Below are 22,351 nucleotides of genomic sequence, written 5' to 3'. Positions count from 1 at the left end.
CAACCATTTTGCCTTTTTGCATTTCTTGTTTTTTTTGAGGATGGTCTTGATCACTGCCTCCTGTACAATGTAATGAATCTCCATCCATAGTTCTTCAGGCACTCTATCTATCAGGTCTAACCCCTTGAATCTATTTGTCACTTCCACTCTATAATTGTACGGGATTTTATTTAGGTCATACCTGAATGGTCTAGTGGTTGTCCCTACTTTCTTCAATTTTAATCTGAATTTGGCAATAAGGAGTTCATGATCTGAGCCACAGTTAGCTCCCAGTCTTGTTTTTGCTGACTGTATAGTTTGTCCACCTTTGACTGCAAAGAATACAATCAATCTGATTCCTGTGTTGATCATCTGGTGATGTCCATGTGTAGACATGGTGATGTCTCTTGTGTTGTTGGAAGAGGGTGTTTGCTATGACCAGTGTGTTCTCTTGGCAAAATTCTATTAGCCTTTGCCCTGCTTCATTCTGTACTTCAAGGCCAAATTTGCCTGTTACTCCAGGGGTTTCTTGACTTCCTACTTTTGCATTCCAGTCCCCTTTAATGAAAAGGACATCTTTTTTGGGTGTTAGTTCTATAAGGTCTTGTAGGTCTTCATAGAACTGTTCAACTTCAGCTTTTTCTGCATTACTGGTTGGGGCATAGACTTGGATTACTGTGATATTGAATGGTTTGCCTTGGAAACGAACAAAGAATATTCTGTCGTTTTTGAGACTGCATCCAAGTACTGCATTTCGCACTCTTTCGTTGACTATGATGACTACTCCATTTCTTCTAAGGGATTCTTGCCCACAGTAGTAGATATAATGGTCATCTGAGTTAAACTCACCTATTCCAGTCCATTTTAGTTTGCTGATTCCTAAAATGTCGACATACACTCTTGCCATCTCCTGTCTAATCACTTCCAATTTGCCTTGATTCATGGACCTAACATTCCAGGTCATGGTGGAGACTTCTGACAAAACATGGTCCACTGAAGAAGGGAATGGCAAACCACTTTAGCATTCTTGCCTTGAGAACCCCGTGAACAGTATGGCAAAAAGATTAGACACTGAAAGATGAACTTCCCACGTTGGTAGGTGCCCAGTATGCTACTGGAGATCAGTGGAGAAATAAGTCCAGAAAGAATGAAGAGACACAGCCAAAGCAAAAACAACACCCAGTTGTGGATGTGACTGGTGATAGAAGCTAAGTCAGAGCCTGTAAAGAGCAATACTGCATAGGATTCTGGAATTTTAGGTCCATGAATCAAGGCAAATTGGAAGTTGTCAAACAAGATGGCAAGATATAAATTTTGTAAATGTTAAGTCAGCTTTTTCACTCTCCTCTTTCACCCTCAATCCTCTTCACTATTTGCCATTAGAGTGGTATCATCTACATATCTGAAGTTGTCGGTATTTTCCCAGCAATCTTGATTCCAATTTCTGATTCACTGAGCCTGGCATTTCTCATGATGTGCTCTGCATAGAAGTTAAATAAGCAGGGTGACAATATACAGCCTTGACATACTCTGTTTCCAATTTGGAACCAGTCTGCTGTTCTATGTCCAGTTCTAATTGTTGCTTTCTGACCTGCATACAGGTTCCTCAGGAGGCAGGTCAGGTAGTCTGGTATTCCCATCTCTTTACGAATTTTCCACAGTTTGTTGTGTGTCAAAGGCTTTCTTGTAGTGAATGAAGCCAAAGTAGATGTTTTTTTGGAATCCCCTTGCTTTCTCTATGATCTAACGAATGCTGGCAATTTGATCTCTGGTTCCTCTGCCTTTTGTAAATGCAGCTTCTACATCTGAAAGTTCTCGGTTTGCGCACTCGTGAAGCCTATCTTGAAGGATATGGCGTACAACCTTACTACAATGTGAAATGAGCACAACTATATGGCAATCTGAACATTCTTTGGCATTGCCCTTCTTTGGGATTGGAATGAAAACTGACCATTCCCAGGGCTGTGGTCATTGCTAAGCTTTCCAAATTTGATAACATATTAGGTGCAGCACTTTAACAGCAACATCTTTCAGGATTTTCAGTCGCCCAACCTGAATTCCATCACCTCTACTAGCTTTGTTCATAGTAGTGCTTCCTGTCACTTGACTTCACATTCCAGGATGTCTGGCTCTAGGTGAGTGACCACACCATCCTGGTTATCTGGGTCATTAAAGACCTTTCTTCTACAGTTCTTCTGTGTATCTTTGCCACATCTTCTTAATCTCTTCTGTTTCTGTTCGATCCTTACCATTTTTGTTCTTTATCATGTCCATCCTTGGATGAAATGTTCCCTTGATATCTCCAATTTTCTTGAAAAGATCTCCAATCTTTTCCATTCTGTTGATTTCCTTTACTTCTTTACATTGTTCATTTAAAAGATCTTCTTATTTCTCCTTGCTATCTCTGGAACTCTGCATTCAAATGGGTATATCTTTCCCTTTCTCCCTTGCTTTTTGCTTCACTTCTTTTCTCAGCTATATGTAAGCCCACCACTTTGCCCTCTTGCATTTCTTTTTTCTTGGGGATGGTTTTGATCACCGCCTCCTGCAATGTTATGAACCTCCATCCATTGTTCTTCAGGCACTCTGTCAATCAGATCTAACACCTTGAATCTATTTGTCACTTCCACTGTATAACCATAAGGGATTGGACTTAGGTCATACGTGAATGGCCTATGGTTTCCCTACTTTTTTCAGTTTAAGTCTGAATTTGGTAATAAGGAGTTCATGATCTGAGCCACACTCAGCTCCAGGTCTTATTTTTCCTGCTGTATGGAGCTTCTCTATCTTTAGCTGCAAATAATATAATCATCCTGATTTCCATATTGACCATCTGGTGATGTCCATGTGTAGAGTTGTCTCCAGTGTTTTTGGAAGAGGGTGTTTGCTATGACCAGTGCGTTCTCTTGGCAAAACTCTGTTAACCTTTGCCCTGCTTCATCTTGTACTCCAAGGCCAAAGTTGCCTGTTACTCCAGGTATCTCTTGACTTCCTACTTGTGGATTCCAGTCCCCTATGATGAAAAGGATATCTTTTTTTTTTTGGTTAGTTCTACAAGGTCTGTAGGTCTTTGTAGAACTGGTCAACTTCAGCTTCTTTGGCATCAGTGGTTGGGGACTTTGACTACTATGATGTTGGATTGTTTGCCTTGGAAACGAACTGAGATCATTCTGTTGTTTCTGAGATTGCACCTAGATACTGCATTTTAGACTCTTGTTTACTATGAGGGCTAATCCATTTCTTCTATGGAATTCCTGCCCACAATGGTCATCTGAATTAAATTTGCTCATTCCCATTCATTTTAGTTCACTGATTTCTAAGACGTTGATGTTCAGTAAAGATATGACACAAGAAGATGAGCCCTCCAAGTTAGAAGGTGTCCAATATGCTGGGGAAGAGCAGAGGGCAATTACTAAAAGCTCCAGAAAGAACCAAGTGACTGGGCCAAAGCAGAAACGACGGTCAGTTGTGGAAGTATCTGGTGGTGAAAGTAAAGTCCGAGGCTGTAAAGAACAATATTTCATAGAAACCTGGAATATTAGGTCCATGAGTCAAGGTGAACTGGATGTGGTCAGACAGGAGAATGTTTAATAAAATGTAATAATGAGATGAAGCTGCCAGAGAAAACAAAATCTGGAATTAGCCACTAGTGTCATAAGACTTTGTATAAATTTCTAATATATGTCTTATAACTAGAGAAACAGTGAAAACAATAATGGGAATTCTCAGCCTCCCATTCTAAAGCACATATCTAGTTTTTAATCTAACGGTAGCTTTCTGCCCCTGACATAGTAATCATGACGGAGTAATACAGAGAGTAACACAAGCAGCAGTACCTCCTTTATGGGCTGAAAGGAGAAACTGATTCCTGGCAATTATCTGTTTAAAGCCATCCTTCTGACATCAGGGACGTCCTGATGCTAACACAGTGCAAAACCAATTAACTCCCTTGCTTAAAGAAGAAGATAAAGAATCTAAAAATTTAAAAAAAAAAAAAAAAAAAAAGAATCTAAAAATAATGCCAAGGCTGGTTGCTCGCACAGTCCGTCTAAGCAACTATGGGGAAGAATAGCACATTCACAGAACCCTCATGCGCTGTCGATGGGAATGTAAATTGGTGCAATCACTATAAAAAACAGTATAACACTTCCTCAAAAGACTAAAACTAGAACTACAGTACATGTGTGCTCAGGAATGTCTGACTCTGTGCGACGCCCTGGACTGTAGTCTGCCAGGCTCCTCTGTCCATGGGATTCTCCAGGCAAGAACACTGGAGTGGGTTCCTATTTCTTCCTCCAGAGGATCTTCCCGACCCTGGGATCGGACCCTTGTCTCTTATGTCTCCTGCATTGGTAGGCGGTTTCTTTACCACTAGTGCCACCTGGGAAGAAGTATAATATGATCCAGCAATTCCACATGTGGTAATTTTCTGAAGAAAATAAAAACACTACTTAGAAAAGATATGTGCATCGCTATGTTTATTAAAGCATTATTTACAATAGCCAAGATATCAAATCAACCTAAGCATCCATCAACAGATGAATGGATAAGAAAGAAGATACGTACACACACACACACACGTTGGAATATTAACTAGATATAAAGAAGAATGAAACCTCACCATTTGTGACAACATGGATGGGCTTAGAGGGTTTCATGCTACATGAAATAAGTCAGAGAAAGACAAATATTATATATGGAATCTAAAAACCAAAAATGACAAAGCAGAAACAGACTCATAGACACATAGAACAAAGTGGTCTTTGCCAAACGGGAAGAGGGCTAGTAGAAGGATGAAAGAAATAGGTAAGGGAGATGAAGAGGTACAAATTTCTAGCTACACAACAAAGAAGTCCTGGGACAATCCGCATAGCACAGGCAATACAGTCAATAGATTGTAATAACTTTATGGTGACAGATCATAACTAGACTTATCATGGTGATCATTTTGTAGTGTGTAAAAATATCAAATCACTATGATGTACACCTGAAACAAATGTAATATTAGAAGACAATTTATACTTCTATTTAAACAAACAGAAAAGTACATTAAAAAACTGTTGAAGACTTGTTTCTTGATACACTCAAAATTCCAAATATTACATTTGACCTTGTACAAATCTGTGCAAATGTATTATAATTCAGCTAAGAGGTTGGGTTCACATATAGATGGGCTCTTTTTAAAGTTTCTCTACTTTAATAATAATGTGACTGTTAATATGGCTTTAATGATAATGTGACTGAGAGAATTCATATTCATTTTTAAATAAGAGATTTCTTTTTGGAGCTACTAATGATCTCTATGTGAATTTCAAAAGAAGCAATAAAAACAGTAGTAGAGAATAAATTTCCACAAATTCTGACAAAATTGTGTTGACTGTCATTTGTATTACATTTTAAAAAATCAAGTAATACATCATTAAAAAATAAGTATGAATAAAAATATGCTATGACTCAATTTTGTAAAATAAGAACTACATAGATACATACAATTAGATATTTTTTAAATCTCAAAGAATATTCCCTGAGTCTATAAGGGGGCGTTACTGTGAAGCACACATTCCATGATACATATTTCTGAATTTTCACTAAGAGTATGCATTACTTTTGTTTTTAAAACATTCACAATATCCAGAATTCATTCCTGATTTATCACTGTGCAACTTAAGAATCAATCATGCATACTGATGAAAAACACATAAAAAGCAGAATCAGATTTTGTTGCTACACATATTTCCAGAAGACTATTATTATGCAAGAAAGTCAGACAGAACAGCATAAGCACATAAAAATGAGAAGGGGATTCAATGAATGTTAATTTGAAATATTATGCCTGAGGAGACCGGAAAAAAAAATTGAGGATAAGCATGCTTCAGAAAAAAATAAAAAGGAAAGACGGAAAATCATTTCTGAAACAGGCCAAGATGAAATAAGCTGAATAAAAGCAAAATGTTAAAACACTCCTTTCTGGGGTAATACCCAAATCTAAAAATGTAAAACATAAATTTCAGTTTTCTCAAATAAAAACAGCACAGTGACTAGCTGTGACACATTACCAGCTAGAGCAGTAAGCAGGAAAGGTTGTGGGGAGCCTGAGGAGTGATGTTAAAATAACCCTGGCATGGTATTTCCTAGTTAACTTTTTTATTAATTCCTCAGGCGTTGTCTCAAACGTTAACTTCCTTAAGTTTCCCAATTAAAAGCTTTCATAGCGCTGTATATCTTTATAGCATTTACTATGGTTTATAAATACATATATTGTATGCGATTTACAAATGACCGTGAATCCTCCCCACTATATAAGCTTCATCATAATATGTCTGGGCCTTAAAAGTACTCAATTAGTATTTCCTGGAAATTAAATAATCAGGGTTTGGAATGGCTTTGTTTTATTATTAAGAAGGAAGTCTCTTAGGTCCCTATTTGTGTGCCTGGGGCACAGAAAATGGTATCTCATGATGGTTTCATTTTGACTTCAAGGTATGTATTGCCTTCTCTTGAATCCTTGAACGGCTGGGTAGTGGATCAGTTAAAAGAATCTTAAGTGTATTCATGTCAATGTATGACAAAAACCACTACAATATTGTAAAGTAATTAGCCTCCAACTAATAAAAATAAATGGGGAAAAAAAAAAGTAATCTTAAGTGTACAAGGACAAGGCTACAAACTTGGAATTGACTGTCATCCAAGCAAACTGTGGATCTGTATTTACTTTCACTTAGTCTATCTGAAGACCCACAGTATGGACTGAACGGGTAGTTCAAAGAGCCTAGAGACTGTGGCAACAGAACAAAGCAAAGCTGTCTGGTACATTCAGAGACTAGTCCATCAGTTCAAAGCGGAACTTAGCACATGATAGATGTCCAATAAGTACCTGTTGAATGATCTGATGATATAACACGCTGAGATACCTAATTTCACATGGTTACTACTCACAGCCTCCCCTTGTGTGTTACTTTTGTTTGATTGGCCCACAACCCAGGGTCCTACAGAATACTTGCTCCAACTACTACTTCTTGATTAAAATGAATGAAGAAACAAAAAATGATGATATGCAATTACATAAAGGAGTTTCCCCCAAGTTTTATTTTAAAATATTTATTATGTTGCTATTTTTCAGTTCATCATCAGATGCTAATTCAAATGTTTGGTTCAGTCATCCCTAATTCTGAATCTTTAATGTTTCTCTGTTCATAAATTCTACTAGTGTCTCACCTACCAGGTATTAAGCTCACCAAGCAGTAGGCCATATATTTTTGATTTCAGCTTCCTACCTTGCCAACATGGATACTTCTTACCCTGCCAACCCGAATAATATAATTTACCAAAATGTGTTTTTAGCAAATGTGTCAGATAAATAAACCAGAGAAATATGAATTGGTACTTTCTTATTAATAATAGCATAAAAGTTTTCTCTGAAATACTTTATCACATATTTTATACAAAATATATATTTTATCTTTTTTTATCATTTAAACATTTATCATTTAAACATAAGATATGTTTATCTTATACAAAAGCAAGCATTTGATTATAAATTAATATATCAAATGTAACAGTGCTATTTGAATCTGTGAAAATCTACCAATATTTATGACACAAGATAAATAGTTTTAGGTACAAACTCTAACTGTGACTTTACACTAAGCACCATAAACAGGTTAATAACTATGGAATAGGTCAGTAAGTAACACTAGAATTACACTGAGATTCAGATACTTAGATATGCTTAATATATTAACATCCAATAAAAAGTAAAGTCACCCCTGCTTGAACTAGCTAAAACCACAGACGTTCCCTGCTAGCACAGTAAGAAAGGTAAAAATTGAAAGTATTGCATCCATCTAGGTTAGCCATGCTGTTCACAGCACACAGTTTCACATCATGTTGTGAAATAACTGACAGGAATACAAAAATAAAGCTTCAAACTAACTGCCAAACTAGACTCTAGTTGGCAGAGACAATGTTGCTAAAAATAACATTATTTGTGATCAATGAATGCCTCAAACTTAAATATATAATTTCTAAAATAATACTTCCACTTCTAAATTAACTTTACCAATTACACTGATATTCCATACAAAGTACATCTGTATGTTTTCTCAAATAAAGTGTTCAAACAATGGTAAAAATGCCTAATGATCTGCACAGCACTTAATAAGAATATATTCACTCCCTGACTCTCATAGTCACTGTATCTGCTATTACCTCCATTACACCCCAAACCACAGAGCTTATCAAGTACATATCTGGGCTTGAAACCCAAGTTTCCATTGGTCTACTACTTGACATTTTTTCCATTTTCTAAAATCCTATATGTCTTTATATCTTCCTCTCTGAGGGCACCTGTCCCCTCACTTATGTATAGCTTTTATAATCTAGTAATGGATTATAAAGTCATTGATCAGAATAATATTCCAATAGGCAATATATTAAATATCTGGTAATGACTTCCCCCATTTATAAACCCCTTCCAGACAACAGGTATATGAAGAAGGAAATGGAATAATTTTAGACCAAGTAAGAATCACCTACATAAAAAGAAAAAGAATAAAAACTTCTCCCAGTAGTCTATTTCACCTCAAAACTCTATGACTAAAGAACTCAACATTATACGAGGAGGACAAATTAAATAAAATTAGGTAGTGGAAAACTGGAGGCATTTACAGAAACATAGAATCTCTTATTTAACAGAGATCTCTGCAAAATTTCATTGTCAGAGGAAGCCAAATAAAATCTTTAAATGTAAACTTGTAACAATGTCTCATTTTTAGAATATATAATGCTGTTCATTTTAGTTACTTAAAACAAAATGGAAATATTAAAGACAAGTGATAATTTCCAAGTGGACCCTTTCCATTTTGTTTCTAAAAAAAACTAATTTAAATTCCTGTGGTTACATTTTAAACTATAATAGGTAATACCAGAAATATTTCAGTCTTAATGTATGAAACATTTCAAATAGTAACTTTTAGAGCTTAGAAAATAGAAGGAAACATTCATATAAGTTGTAGTTAGTTCATACTTAACCTACCCTCTTTCTTTCTAAATTCTCACACCATTTTACAAATATTGCCAACATGGTCACAGGTTGTAATAAGGAAGGGTATCTATCAACACACCCATAATTTAAAGGTAGATGCAAATTATAAAACAGTTTGCCAAGGAAATAAGGAATGACATACTATTAGAAACAGTAAGCTTGATGTATGAGAGTAGGCAATTATAATCATCAAGTTGAGATCTGAATACTATGCAAAATTAACATAACATAGACTTTAAAAAACTTAACCCATCTAAACAGCATCTATTTTCCTTTAAATATAATTCTTAGATGTGACTATACTAAAGGCTGCTTTTAAATGGTTATTCTTATGATGTGAATTTCACCTCAGAATTATATCTATGTAACACATAGATAAAATGTAACGTATTATCATTAGATGAACTTATATGTATATGAACCATGTATGAACTTGAACATACATGTTCCTAAAGCCTCTGAGATTCCTCTAATGACAATGGCCCACTCTTCTTTAAGTACTGAGTGTCACTACAGTGCCTGGACATTTGCTGAAACCCTCCAGGCAGCCAGCTTGAAAATGCGTGCTGTTTGAAATGATGCAGTTAAAAAATGTCAAACAGAAGCATTAATTCCGTCCTATGCCAAAAAGTTTAAAATTTCTCAATGGATAAAGTTAAAGAATTTTGAAATCACTCTTCATCTGTTTAGTGCTTAATAAAGAATGCAACAAAAAAGGAAGCAGCTTACAATACTTAAACTTCAATAAATAAATCAGTATAACCAGCAATGTGACTTGATCCCTTTTAAAATTCTTCCTAATTATTTCCATTTACTGTTCATTAACACCAACAAATAAAAGCTTATACTAAAATGGGAAAAAAAAAACCTCTTAATCCTCAATGAATCATAAAACCAATTCAACTACCACTGTCTCATTCATTAAGGTATTTCATTATTATTATTTAATAAAATATTTCTTAAAAATCCTGTGGCAACACTTTTGTGCAATTTCAAGGGCCAATATCAAGAGCATAAAAATCATAATTTTCTCTAGAAAAAACTAATAATCACATATTTCATTTTTAATTTAAAGGATCATAAACAAAGTTAACTTAAAATATTAAATATTAATGCACTTAAATTTAATGCATATTGTAACTATTTTTAACTTAATATTTTAAAATGCATATTTCCTTTAAAAGATGAACAATTCAGTGCATTTTGGGGCACTGGATTTAAGGAATTTTTTTTTTAAAAATTAAGTGCTAAAGTTACTGTTGTAGGCATTTACCACAAATCACTCATCATTTTATTACAAGTATGCCTCAATTAACTACATCAAAATATACATATAAACTAAATTGGAAACGTACATCAACATACTGTATGATAAAGTGTCTCCTTTGTCCATCAGAAAATACAGAAAGGACATATTCACCAGGTTTCCCATGACTCTCTCGCACCAAGAAGTCTCCTTGCTGCTTTAGCAGGTCTTGCGCTTCTATTCTGGGAATCGCACCATGGTACCAGTCCTGTTCTGCCAGAGGTTTCTCAAGTACGGGGATCGTATCACAGAACTTGAGCAAATATTGGAAAAAAAAAAAACATTAAATTAGAGAAGACAGCAATTTTTTTCTGGTAGAACTGACAGCAATTATAAATACTTCTTACCTATGTTCCTCCCTTTAATTGACCAATTAAAAGTCATCTGAAAAATCTGAAATGTTCATAATTTTTTAATACACCCTGGAGCACTGATGCTGAAGCTTAATACAGATCCTTAAATACTGCAAGATTATTTGTTTTTTCTACCAGACATAGGTACACACAATATTAGCATTTAGAGTTAGCACTTATAGTCTTAGTCACCATTATCATCAAATACATATATTTAAAAATCTTCAATCAGAGAATTATGATGCAATGAGAGTATTATCAGAGAAACTTATCATAAACAACTTCATTTTTAAAGAATCAAAAGCTGAATTGTATGTTTCTATGGGATTAACTCTTGATCTCACAGGCTGCCCACGTCAGGGGCCACAGGGACACTGAGGCTTCACCTGCGGCTGCCGTGTTGCTGCGCCTGCTCACCCTTGCTCCTCTGACTTCCTGAACCGTTACCTCTGCCACATGGCTGGTCCTGATCCTACCCAGCAACGGCAGGCACAGGCTCAGCTGAATCAGCAGCCCTGAAACCACCAGCGTGCAACGACAAACAGACGACAGAAACAACGGGGCATATAAGCCATGAGCACAGCGGGAAGCAGGTTATCTGCTATTGTAGGAGGCAAATGCTAACAACAAATAGAGACAACTCAGAGCTGGTTATGTTTCCTTGAAATGTTTCTAATTAATAACAGATGAAAACATACATCTTCCGGTTACAAGGAAAAAGTTGTTTGCTCGTTTATTTTTAACACCCACAGAAACCAGACTGCCCAGGTCATGAGAATTCTCCATAGGTAAGGCACGGGTGCCTTCCTGGGAAACGAGAACTAGTCTGAAGAGGGCCCGCACGCTCTATCACTTGGCGGTTTACTCGCTCAGTCGCGTCCGACTCTCGAGACCCCACGGACTGTGGCCCACCAGGTGCCTCTGTCCATGGGATTCTCCAGGCAAGAATCAGTTCAGTTCAGTTCAGTCGCTCAGTCGCGTCCGACTCTTTGCGACCCCATGGACTGCAGCACGCCAGGCCTCCCTGTCCATCACCAACTCCCGGAGCTTGCTCAAACTCATGTCCATTGAGTCGGTGATGCCATCCAACCATCTCATCTTCTGTCGTCCCCTACTCCTCCTGCCTTCAATCTTTCCCAGCATCAGGGTCTTTTCAAATGAGTCAGTTCTTTGCATCAGGTGGCCAAAGTACTGGAGTGGATTGCCATTTCCTTCTCCAGGGGATCTTCGCAACCCAGGAATCGAACCCAGGTCTCCTGCATTGCAGGCAGATTCTTTCCTGACTGAGCTATGGGGGAAGCCCTCAAGTTGTATCACTTGAAGAGGCCTAAAACTTACTGGTCAAAGTTCCATTTTATATTAGCCAAAGCCTATCCTAGTGACTTTAAAAACTGAAAAATCCAAAACAGAATTCAAAGAAGAGTATACAGTTTGGTTTCTACTTCTACTACTATGTAAGTGTGAATGTTAGTGGCTCAGTCGTGTCCAACTCTTTGTGACCCCATGGACTGTAGCCCACTAGGCTCCTCTGTCCATGGAATTCTCCAGGCAAGAACGCTGGAGTGGGTTGCTCTTTCCTTCTCCAGGGGATTGTCCCAACCCAGGGATTGAACCCAGGTCTTACGCACTGCAGTCAGATTCTTTACCATCTGAGCCACCACAGAAGCCCTGCCATTATATTAATTCTCTAAATACATATATGATGCATCTGTATACGGAAATTGTTTATCAACTGAATAAGCCTTCGTTTTTTAGTACTAATTATGACAAATACTTTACTTTCAAAACAATTTAAATTGTATTCCCAAAATGGGTTTATAATTGAATTATATAAAAAACTAGCCACAACTATGAAATAAAAATAATTGTTTTTAAAAATAAATGCATAATCCATATAAAATTAATTTTTGTGTATACTGATACTAACAGTTTATAATTCTTAAAGTAGGTGGTCAGAATGATTAATTATTTCTTCTCTAAAATTTTGTCACAATGGATTTCAATATAGAAAACACTAAAATTTTTACTGTTATAGAAATATTTTCAAGTCTCAACGATGACGAGTGTTTTATTGATTTTTTTATAATGAAAGGAATCATCATAGTAAGAAAATCAGTGTCACTTCTAGGCAAAAAAAAACCTTGTTTTTATTACTATCTCTATTTTCAAAGGTCTACATAATAGAAAAGCATTACAAACAAGGATATCATGTGCTTGATTTCCTCTCCTATCAACCTATCCTCCAAAAGGTTGATTTATTTAGAGCTTGGACAACAAAGAGCCTGGGGATTTCATTTAAGTCAGAAGGGCATTTGAAATACAAAAGCTCAGCTAACACAGAAATTCATTTAAGGATTTGAAGCTGAGGAATACATTTGGGGGGGAAAAAGTCATTCTGAAACATCTAAGTTTGTTTGTTTTAAAAAGAGAAATAAATGGGAAGAACTTACAATGCTATTTCATAGGGATTATTCTTCAGTTTTTTTGTTTCATAAGGTCTTTTGAGTAGGAAGGAAAACTTAGCCATCTGTTGTTCCTGGCCCTAGACAATACCGTCGTGGTATGCAAGCTGAAGTCACTATGGGTATATGTGTGTGTACATGTGAGACAGGCACACACAGGAAAAGGCTGCACATAGCCCCTGACTGCGTCTATCAAGGTCTTTCAGGAATTTCCCGGGAAACATTGAAAAAAAGCACTTTTATTAATGTGCCTTCAATTAAATTCTAATACAGCTCTGCCAGCTTGATAGCAACAGAATGAAGTACATGCCAGCAATGGAATCCAGCATTCCAAAAGCTTTCCTAATGACATCAAAAATGAAAGGAAGCTTTTTACTTCAAACATCACAACTTTCTCAGCCTAAGTGGCGAAAGATTTTTCCTTGTTATCTAAAATTTTTGTCAAAGACATGGGGAAAATGAAGTTTCCGTTTTCATATGTGCAGTAATATAACATAATTAATGAGTTATACATAAGACAAGCTTTCCTGATTGACTAGACCAGCTATTTACTTATTTTTCCCCAGACCTTATTCTTAAAAAATATTCCAGCAAAAACATACTGAACATAGTATAACAAAAAGATTGGTTTAAATGAAGATGCAATGAGGAGTCAGCCCAAGAAAATGAAAATATTTTTTCCAGACTTAAGAATAAGAGGCTATTTTTTTTTCTTAGTCTAATTAAGACTAATTACCAAGAATTTAATGAATATTTGTATGCTTTTATCTCAAACATTTGAGCACAAAATTAGCTCCTTATGAAAGGCAAAGACAAAAATATTTTTTAAAAAAATCAATGTCTGGATTTTACTCAAATTAAGCACCCAAATAAGAAACCATTAAAAAAAAAAAACAACATATTCTAGGTAATGGCTGATTCATATCAATGTATGACAAAACCCACTGAAATGTTGTGAAGTAATTAGCCTCCAACTAATAAAAAAAAAAAAAATTCTAGGTAACAGTGGGGGGGGGGAGAAAAACCTATAAAATATGTTATAAAATATATGTTATATATTTTATATATTTATATATTATATATTATAAAATATAACAGCATGGAAAATATGCAAGTAAACCTCTCAATGAGTTTAAATAAAATTTCAACACGAATATATAAGTTTTTATGAATCGTTAATAAACATAAAAGTGAACATAATTCTCTTCTACATTCTTATATAAATTTAGTTATTAGTTTAACAATTTAAGTAAAGAATTATTTCAAACCAAGCATAATAATATACTACAGTGTCTACAAGTAACTCATAGGATTTTAAACATTTCTAAAAAATTCCATAATGACTGCTTTAATTTTATCACTGGGAGATTTCAGGGGTGATTAAGAATCAAATGTCATACAAACAGAAGAGAATCACCAAACACTTGCGAAAAGGAGTCTGACTGATGGTAATAAAAGCTACTTTCTATGAAAGAGCAATGTACACACTCTGGATATTTCATCTTCACGACTGTTTGCATTCATGCTAGACAAACAGGATGTAAAGCAGTGTTTCCATCTTTAACAGGCACAAAGGCCTATCTGTAAATTGACAAATCCTACTTTTTTAGCAATAAAGTAGAACTGATCTTTTTTTCATGCATTGATAGCTGTTATTTTTATTAAAAGCATACTTTATCTAATGTTCACTTTCCACTATGAAACCAGAAGCAAAACTATTAACAAATTCCTTAATTAATAATTTTTGTACGTTTTGAGACTGAGTTTGTTCAGTCTTTAGGTAATAATGCAACTATGATTATCATAATGATTAGGCAGAATTACATGCTGATCAGATTCACATTCTTATACAATTCTTCCCCAGACAATAGTAATGTAACTCTTCCCCAAAGATATACAACTTAATCAAACTTGAATATTACCTTACTTCCATGACTTTCCACTTCCTTGACTGCCTATTTGTGCACCTTCCAGGGTCTCTAATAAGAGACCCTATCTCTAGCAAAATAGATTTTTTAAAGGTCATTCATTTTTGGTCTCGTACTTCTCCAATACCTTCTGATTTCTCCTGACTTTGCTCTTTCTTTCCTGCTTCTTGAGTTTCTTTACTCAACTTCTTTTATTAGTAATCGTTCTGTTTCCTCATTATTATTTTTATCCATTTACTTTTTCCAGTGCTTGTGACTCTCATTCATTCTCTTTCATCTCATCACATTGCTGCCATTTTTTTCTACAGCTTTATTTTTTCAAAATCAAACATCCTGACCTGAAGCTCATACAATATTACAGATAAAATGTACCACTGCATCAATAATAACATTTTAGTCCATTAACTGTCTTCAGTGCAAATGCTATACTACACATCTCAACTAAAACTATTACCAGATCATGCTAATGAATCAGTATGAAATCACAGCTCAGTAAATTTAAAAATTAATCACCAAGTTGGGATTGCCTGTACAGAACACAGTGTCATTCTGACATGATCTGGGTCAAATGTTGTAAGCATCTGAGCAAACATATAAAAGAAGAGGCTTCCTCTCTCTATGGCTTCCTAAGTGGCACTAGTGGTGAAGAATCCACCTGCCATGCAGGAGACATAACAGACGCGGGTTCGATCCCTGGGTCAGGAAGATCCCTTGGAGGAGGGCATGGCAACCCACTCCAATGTTCTGGCCTGGAGAATCCCACGGACAGAGGAGCCCGGTGGGCTACAATCCATAGGATCACAAAGAGTGGGACATGACTGAAGTGACTTAGCACACACTCTCTATGTACTGAAATTATAGAAAACAAAGCTTGATAAGCTCTTCTTGAAACTTATGTATAATACTAGTGATTCAAAACGTGTAACTCTGAGAAATTTAGTTTTCTTAAACACGACTAACTATATTGGAGAATTCAACCTATTTATGGGCAGTGATACAATGTAAAAAGTTTAATTTTTATTTTTCCTATTTCTCATTTTTCTACATGTTACTGTCTGGGCTAAATAAATAAATATTAAGTCCTTAAGGATAAAGGAAGACAACCAAGGCTTAAAATACATAATATCTAAGTTGAACTTAACAACATCGCTTGTCAGAGGAAGTACAAGGTTGTTCTGTTGGACTTGAAGAAAAACACTAAAAAACATAAGTAGTTTATTATGTTATGAATGAAAATAACTATATTCCCTTATGCCAACAGTGAAAGCCCAGCATTATAACACCAACATGATAACCAATGTACAACAAACACCATTGAACCATAATTTGCTTATTTTCTAAACAAAAGCAAACAAGCAAATCTTACTTAGTATATTATTATATATTATGGATGCACATCATTCTTTTTCAATATTTTTATTTTCAGTAAGGTTCAAAGTAATTCAAAAATTAAAAAAACCTGGATGTCAAGAGAATCCAGAAAAATGTTAATTTTAAAGAGACAGAAGAATAATTTAATATTCTGACATCTGACATCAATAATTTGATTCTTCTGACATCTAAAGAACAATTATCTGGACCAAAGTGTGCTTTATTCTGATTTTAAAGAACATTTTTCAAAGAGTGCTGCTATTATAAGTGTGTTCTGTACTCCACTCATCAGTGAACAACTAGTACTCAGAAGGGGCTATAAGATGGAAGAGATTGTTCAGCCACTTATAACAAAAATTCTGCAGTAAAAAAATGGCTCTGGAGAAAGGGCAGTATTCTTGATATCACTAGAACAGATCTCATCGAATATAATGTGGTTTGAAAGACTTTCAATGGAAATGGACCCTCATGATCACCTATAGGCTTTCAGATTATACAACGGACCCTGTCTAACACCCCTGGCCTTGATTTCAGAAGCAGTCTATGAGAAACAGTCCTCAATACAAATTTATAACCTGTTGAAGCACGAAAGATGCAGGATAATGAAGCAGATCTAAGTGCCTGGAGGGACTCAGGATAGGCTATTTAACTCCTTTAGTACAGTGAAAAAAAGGAACACGTGCTTGGAGCTGATACAGCATATTAAAATACTAATCTCACCGTAACAGTAAACATTAAACATCTATCATCAGATACTATATTCTGTTAAAGTCAAATTCACCTATGAGCTAATTATCTGAAATTCTTCCTTCCAGCAACACTCCTGATTAAAGTGCTCCATCAGACTGTCTTCACAGAGAGATCTACATTTAGCCACAGTGTAAAAAAATGGCAAAATAAGTAGCTATGAATAGTTCAATGGGAATAATATCATGATTAATCCATTTCCCTTTGTATAATGCAATTAACACTTTTATTTTATCTAAAATTATGCTCTAAGCTCCCAATTTTTATGTTTGAGTAAAAAACCAGATTTCATAGTTGCTGCTTTTAGATTTTAAATTAAATATGCTTCCACACATTAAAAAATAATTTGAACATCTACCTTATGCCATATACAAATATTAACTTGCAATGGATCAAAGACCTACATGTAAAAGTAAAACTATATAACTCTAGATGGAAACACAGGTGAAAGTTTACATGGCTTTGCACTAGACAGTTTTTTTAAGATATGGCCCCAAAAGTATGTGCAATGAAAGAAAATTAGATAAATGGACTTTCTCAAAATTAAAATCTTTTGTGTGTCAAGACAATTCCAAAAATGAGGGAAAAAAAAATTTCAAATTATGTATCTGATAAGAGGCTTGTATTCAGAATATATAAAGAACTCATAACTCAACAATGAAGGAAAATCACCAATTAAAACATATACAATGGATAGGAATAGTCATATCTCCAACGAATACATACAAGTGACCACAAATCACATTAAAATATACTCAACATCAACAATTGTCAGGAAAATGCAAATAAAACTACAATGAGATACCATTTCATATCTACTAGGATGCCCATAATTTTTTAAAAATGGAAAAATAAAAAGTGTTGAGATTGTAGAGAAATTGGAACACTCAAATAATACACTTTGCTGGTGTGAATACAAAATGCTACGAACACTATGGAAAACAGTTTGGTAGTTTCTCAAAAATTAAACATAGAATTACCACATGACCCAGCAATTCCTTGGTATATAACTGAAAGAATTGAAAACATACATTCACAAAAAAACTTGTATGTGAATGTTCATTGTAGCTTTATTCATAGTAGCCCAAAAGTAGAACAACCCTAATGCCCTTCAGCTGATGAATAGGTAAACAATGTCAGATAAATCCACATAAGGGAACATTATTCACTCATTACAAGTAATGAAGTACCAATAAATGCTACAACGTGGATGAATCAAGAAAATGGTTTCTTAAAGAAACCAGAGAGAAAAAGGTCACATATTGTATGACTCTATTTATGTGAAACATCCAGAAAAGGCAAATCCATAGGATCACAAATAGATGAGTGATTACCAGAAAACTGAAAAGGGGGGAAATTAAAACCAATTGCTAATAGGAATGGAGTTTCTTATTAGAGAGACCAAAAGGTTCTATATCTATATAATGGTGATGGTTGTAGAACAATGAATATACTAAAACCACTGTGTGTATATGCTGAAATGGAGAGTTTTGCATTGTGTGAAGTATACCACAATAAAATAAATTAATTAGCTTAAGTTTGCCATTTTGGCAGGGTTCTTAAAAAGTTTTAAAGAAAAACTTGTTTACAGTAATTAAATTTTTTCCTTCTTCTACACTACCTTTTCCAAACTAGAATACTCAAAAATACTAAATTATGTCAGAAAAAAAATTTAATTACAGTTAAATAGCCTCTAAAGTTTATTTACCTTAGATTATCATACTATCTGAAACCTTCACATTCACAGTAAGACTCAAGAACTCAGTTACCTGTTGTAGTAGAGGGGAAAATCTTCTTTAAGTAAATAGGATATTTAACACCTTACAGAAATAGGTCTGTACCTTTATTCATAGTGTACCACAGCATCATAAAGTACAGACTATCTCAGTCTTTTTAGTTCATGAGATTTCTGAATAAACCAGGAAATGTCAAATGGCACTTAACTGATGGATATATTGACTGCCTTAATCATGAAGATAAGAATGTGGTCAAATGGGAAAGGAAGTGAATATTCCCTAGAATTCTCGATTACAGAGGGAAATTTTCTTAAATGAAATGGGCCTTCCATAGCTTCAAGGATGCTGATAAGTTTATTAAAATGTATATATGAATGTGGTACATACTTTGTGGAAAAGGCATTTCATTTCAGATAAAAGCAGTTAGTAAACACCAAATTTTAACCTATATCAATCACTGCCAATTTAGTAATTTTACTTAAGAATAAGGTAAATACCACTTTTAAGTGGAGAAAAAACATGTAAATATCTAAGGGTATTTAAAAAATTATGATTCATATCAATGAATTATGAAGATTGTGTACACTATATCGACATAATTTTAGGAGTGCTAACCACATACAACTTCATCTTAATGAATGAACAGGATTTCTCCTTTGTTTCTAGATGTAAATCAATGTGTCTTAAAAGAAAAACCTCTTTCATCCTCTGATCAACCCTGATTTATCAAAATAGGTTCTGCCTAGAGCCAAAAGTTCTCTGCCTGCAATGCAGGAGACCCCAGGTAGACTCCTGGGTTGGGAAGATCCCCAGGGTTTCCCCTGTGACTCAGCTGGTAAAGAATCGCCTGCAATGCGGGAGACCTGGGTTCGATCCTGGGGTTGGGAAGATCCCTTGGAGAAGGGAAAGGTTACCCACTCCAGTATTCTGGCCTGGAGAACTACACGGACTGTACAGTCCATGGGTTCCCAAAGAGTCGGACAGGACTTAGAGACTTTCCCTTTCACCAGAGCCAAAAGCTGAAGTCTCCACGACAGTGAACTGTGAGGTAACTAGGCCACATGAGGTCTCAGGGGCCACTGCTGCACTTCCAGTCATGTCTTGAGGGCACCAGGTTCTCAGGCAGCCCAAACTGTACAGGAAAAAATAAACATTGGAAATGCTACCCCACACCCACAGTCAATGCAGAAGGAAACAGCAACCCAGCCCAATATTCTTGCCAGGGAAACTGCATGGACAGAGAGCCTGGTGGGCTATGGTCCATGAGGTCGCCAGGAGTTGGACACAACTGAAGTGACTTCACACACACACCCACAGTCAAAGGAAATTTCCTATTTTTCTGTCATTAGCTAAACTTTTAAGCTCTACATTCCACTCTCCTACCTTTCCATCTTAAGAATAAAGCTGCAGGAAATGAATTGATAATGAGTCTTGGCTCTGAAGTATTTAAGACATTTTACTCAAGTCAAGCTTGATCTTTAACACCACACAGAAAGAAAAAAGTGGCGGGAGATACTTTTCATAAATAGCTCATCAATAAAGTTTTATTAGTTGCCAACACAAAGACCTCTGACCTAAGTAAAATAAAGGTGAGTTAATGACAAGTTAATTATGCCCTGTGTTTCACTGACTTAACATTAAATAATTTTATAAACAGTTCACTGAGGTATTCAAATACATCGTTTCAAGAACTGTATTTGTTTCTCTTTTTTAAAAAACACTTTAAATATTTCCTCGTAAGAACTGTTTCTGTTTCTTCTAATGTGCTGTGCTTAGTCACTCAGTCACGCCTACTCTCTGTGACCCCGTGGACTGAAGCCCACCAGGCTCCTCTGTCCATGGGATTCTCCAGGCAAGAATCCTGGAGTGGGTTGCCATGCCCTCTTCCAGAGGGTCTTCCCAACCCACGGATCAAATCAAGGTCTCCTGCATTGCAAGTGGATTCTTTATCTAATCTGAGAAACCTGGGAAGCCCTTTTCTTCTAATAAAGATTATCAAAAAACTCTTCTCATAGAGTCTCTGAAACTTCTCATAAATTCTTAATCAAGTCTCCTACACTTTACTTTGACTGTCAAATCATAATAAACCAAGTCTTATGAACTACTATTTATCTGTGAAGTTATAAATTTAAGAAAACAAGAGTGGGAGATAAGACTTGAAAGAGACGTACTCTGTCATGTGGCTCTTGCACATAACTCTTGTTTTCATTTGCTACTTGATGCCACATGAGATGGTCCGCATTAGTTTCCTCCTGTGGATACTTCTGAACACTAGAGTGATGATGGCAGCATCAAAGGTTAAAAGATAAGGTGAAAATCTCTTTTATGCAAAATATACTTTTCTTCTTTTTTTAAAAATTGGAACACCTGGTGCCTTGCCACAATTGTGTATGAAAGAGTGTTGCTTGAGTGGAATAAATACAGGAGTATGTCTAACATATTAAAAAGCATGTGTCTCAGTCATTAGGTCGTAACCAAAATCACTGCAGATGGTAATTGCAGCCATGAAGTTAAAAGACACTTACTCCTTGAAAGGAAAGTTATGACCAACCTAGACAGCATATTAAAAAGCAGAACATTACTTTGCCAACAAAGGTCCGTCTAGTCAAGGCTATGGTTTTTTCATTAATCATGTATGGATGTGAGAGTTGGACTATAAAGAAAGCTGAGTGCAGAAGAATTGATGCTTTTGAACTGTGGTGCTGGAGAAGACTCTTGAGAGTCCCTTGGACTGCAAGGAGATCCAATCAGTCCATCCTGAAGGAGATCAGTCCTGGGTGTTCATTGGAACGACTGATGCTGAAGCTGAAACTCCAATACTTTGGCCACGTGATGCGAAGAGCTGACTGATTTGAAAAGACCCTGATGCTGGGAAAGACTGAGGGTGGGAGGAGAAGGGGACGACAGAGGATGAGATGGGTGGATGGCATCACCGACTCAATGGACATGAGTTTGAGTAAACTCGGGGAGCTGGTGATGGACAGGGAGGCCTGGCATGCTGCGATTCATGGGGTCGCAGAGTCGGACACGACTGAGCAACTGAACTGAACTGAACTCTGCGACCCCATGGACTTCACCCACCAGTCTCCTCTGTCCATGGGATTTCCCAGGCAATAATACTAGAGTGGGTTGCCATTTCCTACTGCAGAGGATCTTCCTGACCCAGGGATCAAACCTGTGTCTCCTGCTTGGCAGGTGGATTCTTTACCACTGAGGCACCAGGAAAGCCACATATTAAAAAGGAACTATAGCAAATATATCCAAAATGTGAATGAACATTGAACTAATCTAAGGTTGGGAAGCACTTTTTTTTTTAAATTTATGAGTAGGTCACATTGTTTTAGCTAAACTTTCAAAGAATAAGAAATAATATTACGATATTATGTTGTAGAAATTTGGCAAGATGGGGGAAAGCATGTAATTAGT

General features: G+C 35.9%; 1 protein-coding gene across 4 annotated transcripts in view; it reads right to left on the bottom strand.

The window, feature by feature from the left end:
• FER (FER tyrosine kinase) overlaps nucleotides 1-22,351 on the bottom strand; it is a 442,861-nt gene that overhangs the window by 227,531 nt on the left and 192,979 nt on the right. For 3 of the 4 annotated variants that reach the window (XM_061152123.1, XM_061152124.1, XM_061152122.1), the window contains exon 11: nucleotides 10,378-10,581. In XM_061152123.1, coding sequence (XP_061008106.1) covers nucleotides 10,378-10,581 — 204 coding nt within the window. The remainder of the gene's footprint in view (nucleotides 1-10,377; nucleotides 10,582-22,351) is intronic. The other variant, XR_009694249.1, reaches the window with a different exon arrangement.

Source organism: Dama dama, chromosome 9 (assembly GCF_033118175.1).
Source record: "Dama dama isolate Ldn47 chromosome 9, ASM3311817v1, whole genome shotgun sequence".
NCBI lineage: Eukaryota > Metazoa > Chordata > Mammalia > Artiodactyla > Cervidae > Dama > Dama dama.
Note: the sequence above shows the minus strand (reverse complement) of the source record. Positions and strands in the feature narration are given on the sequence as shown.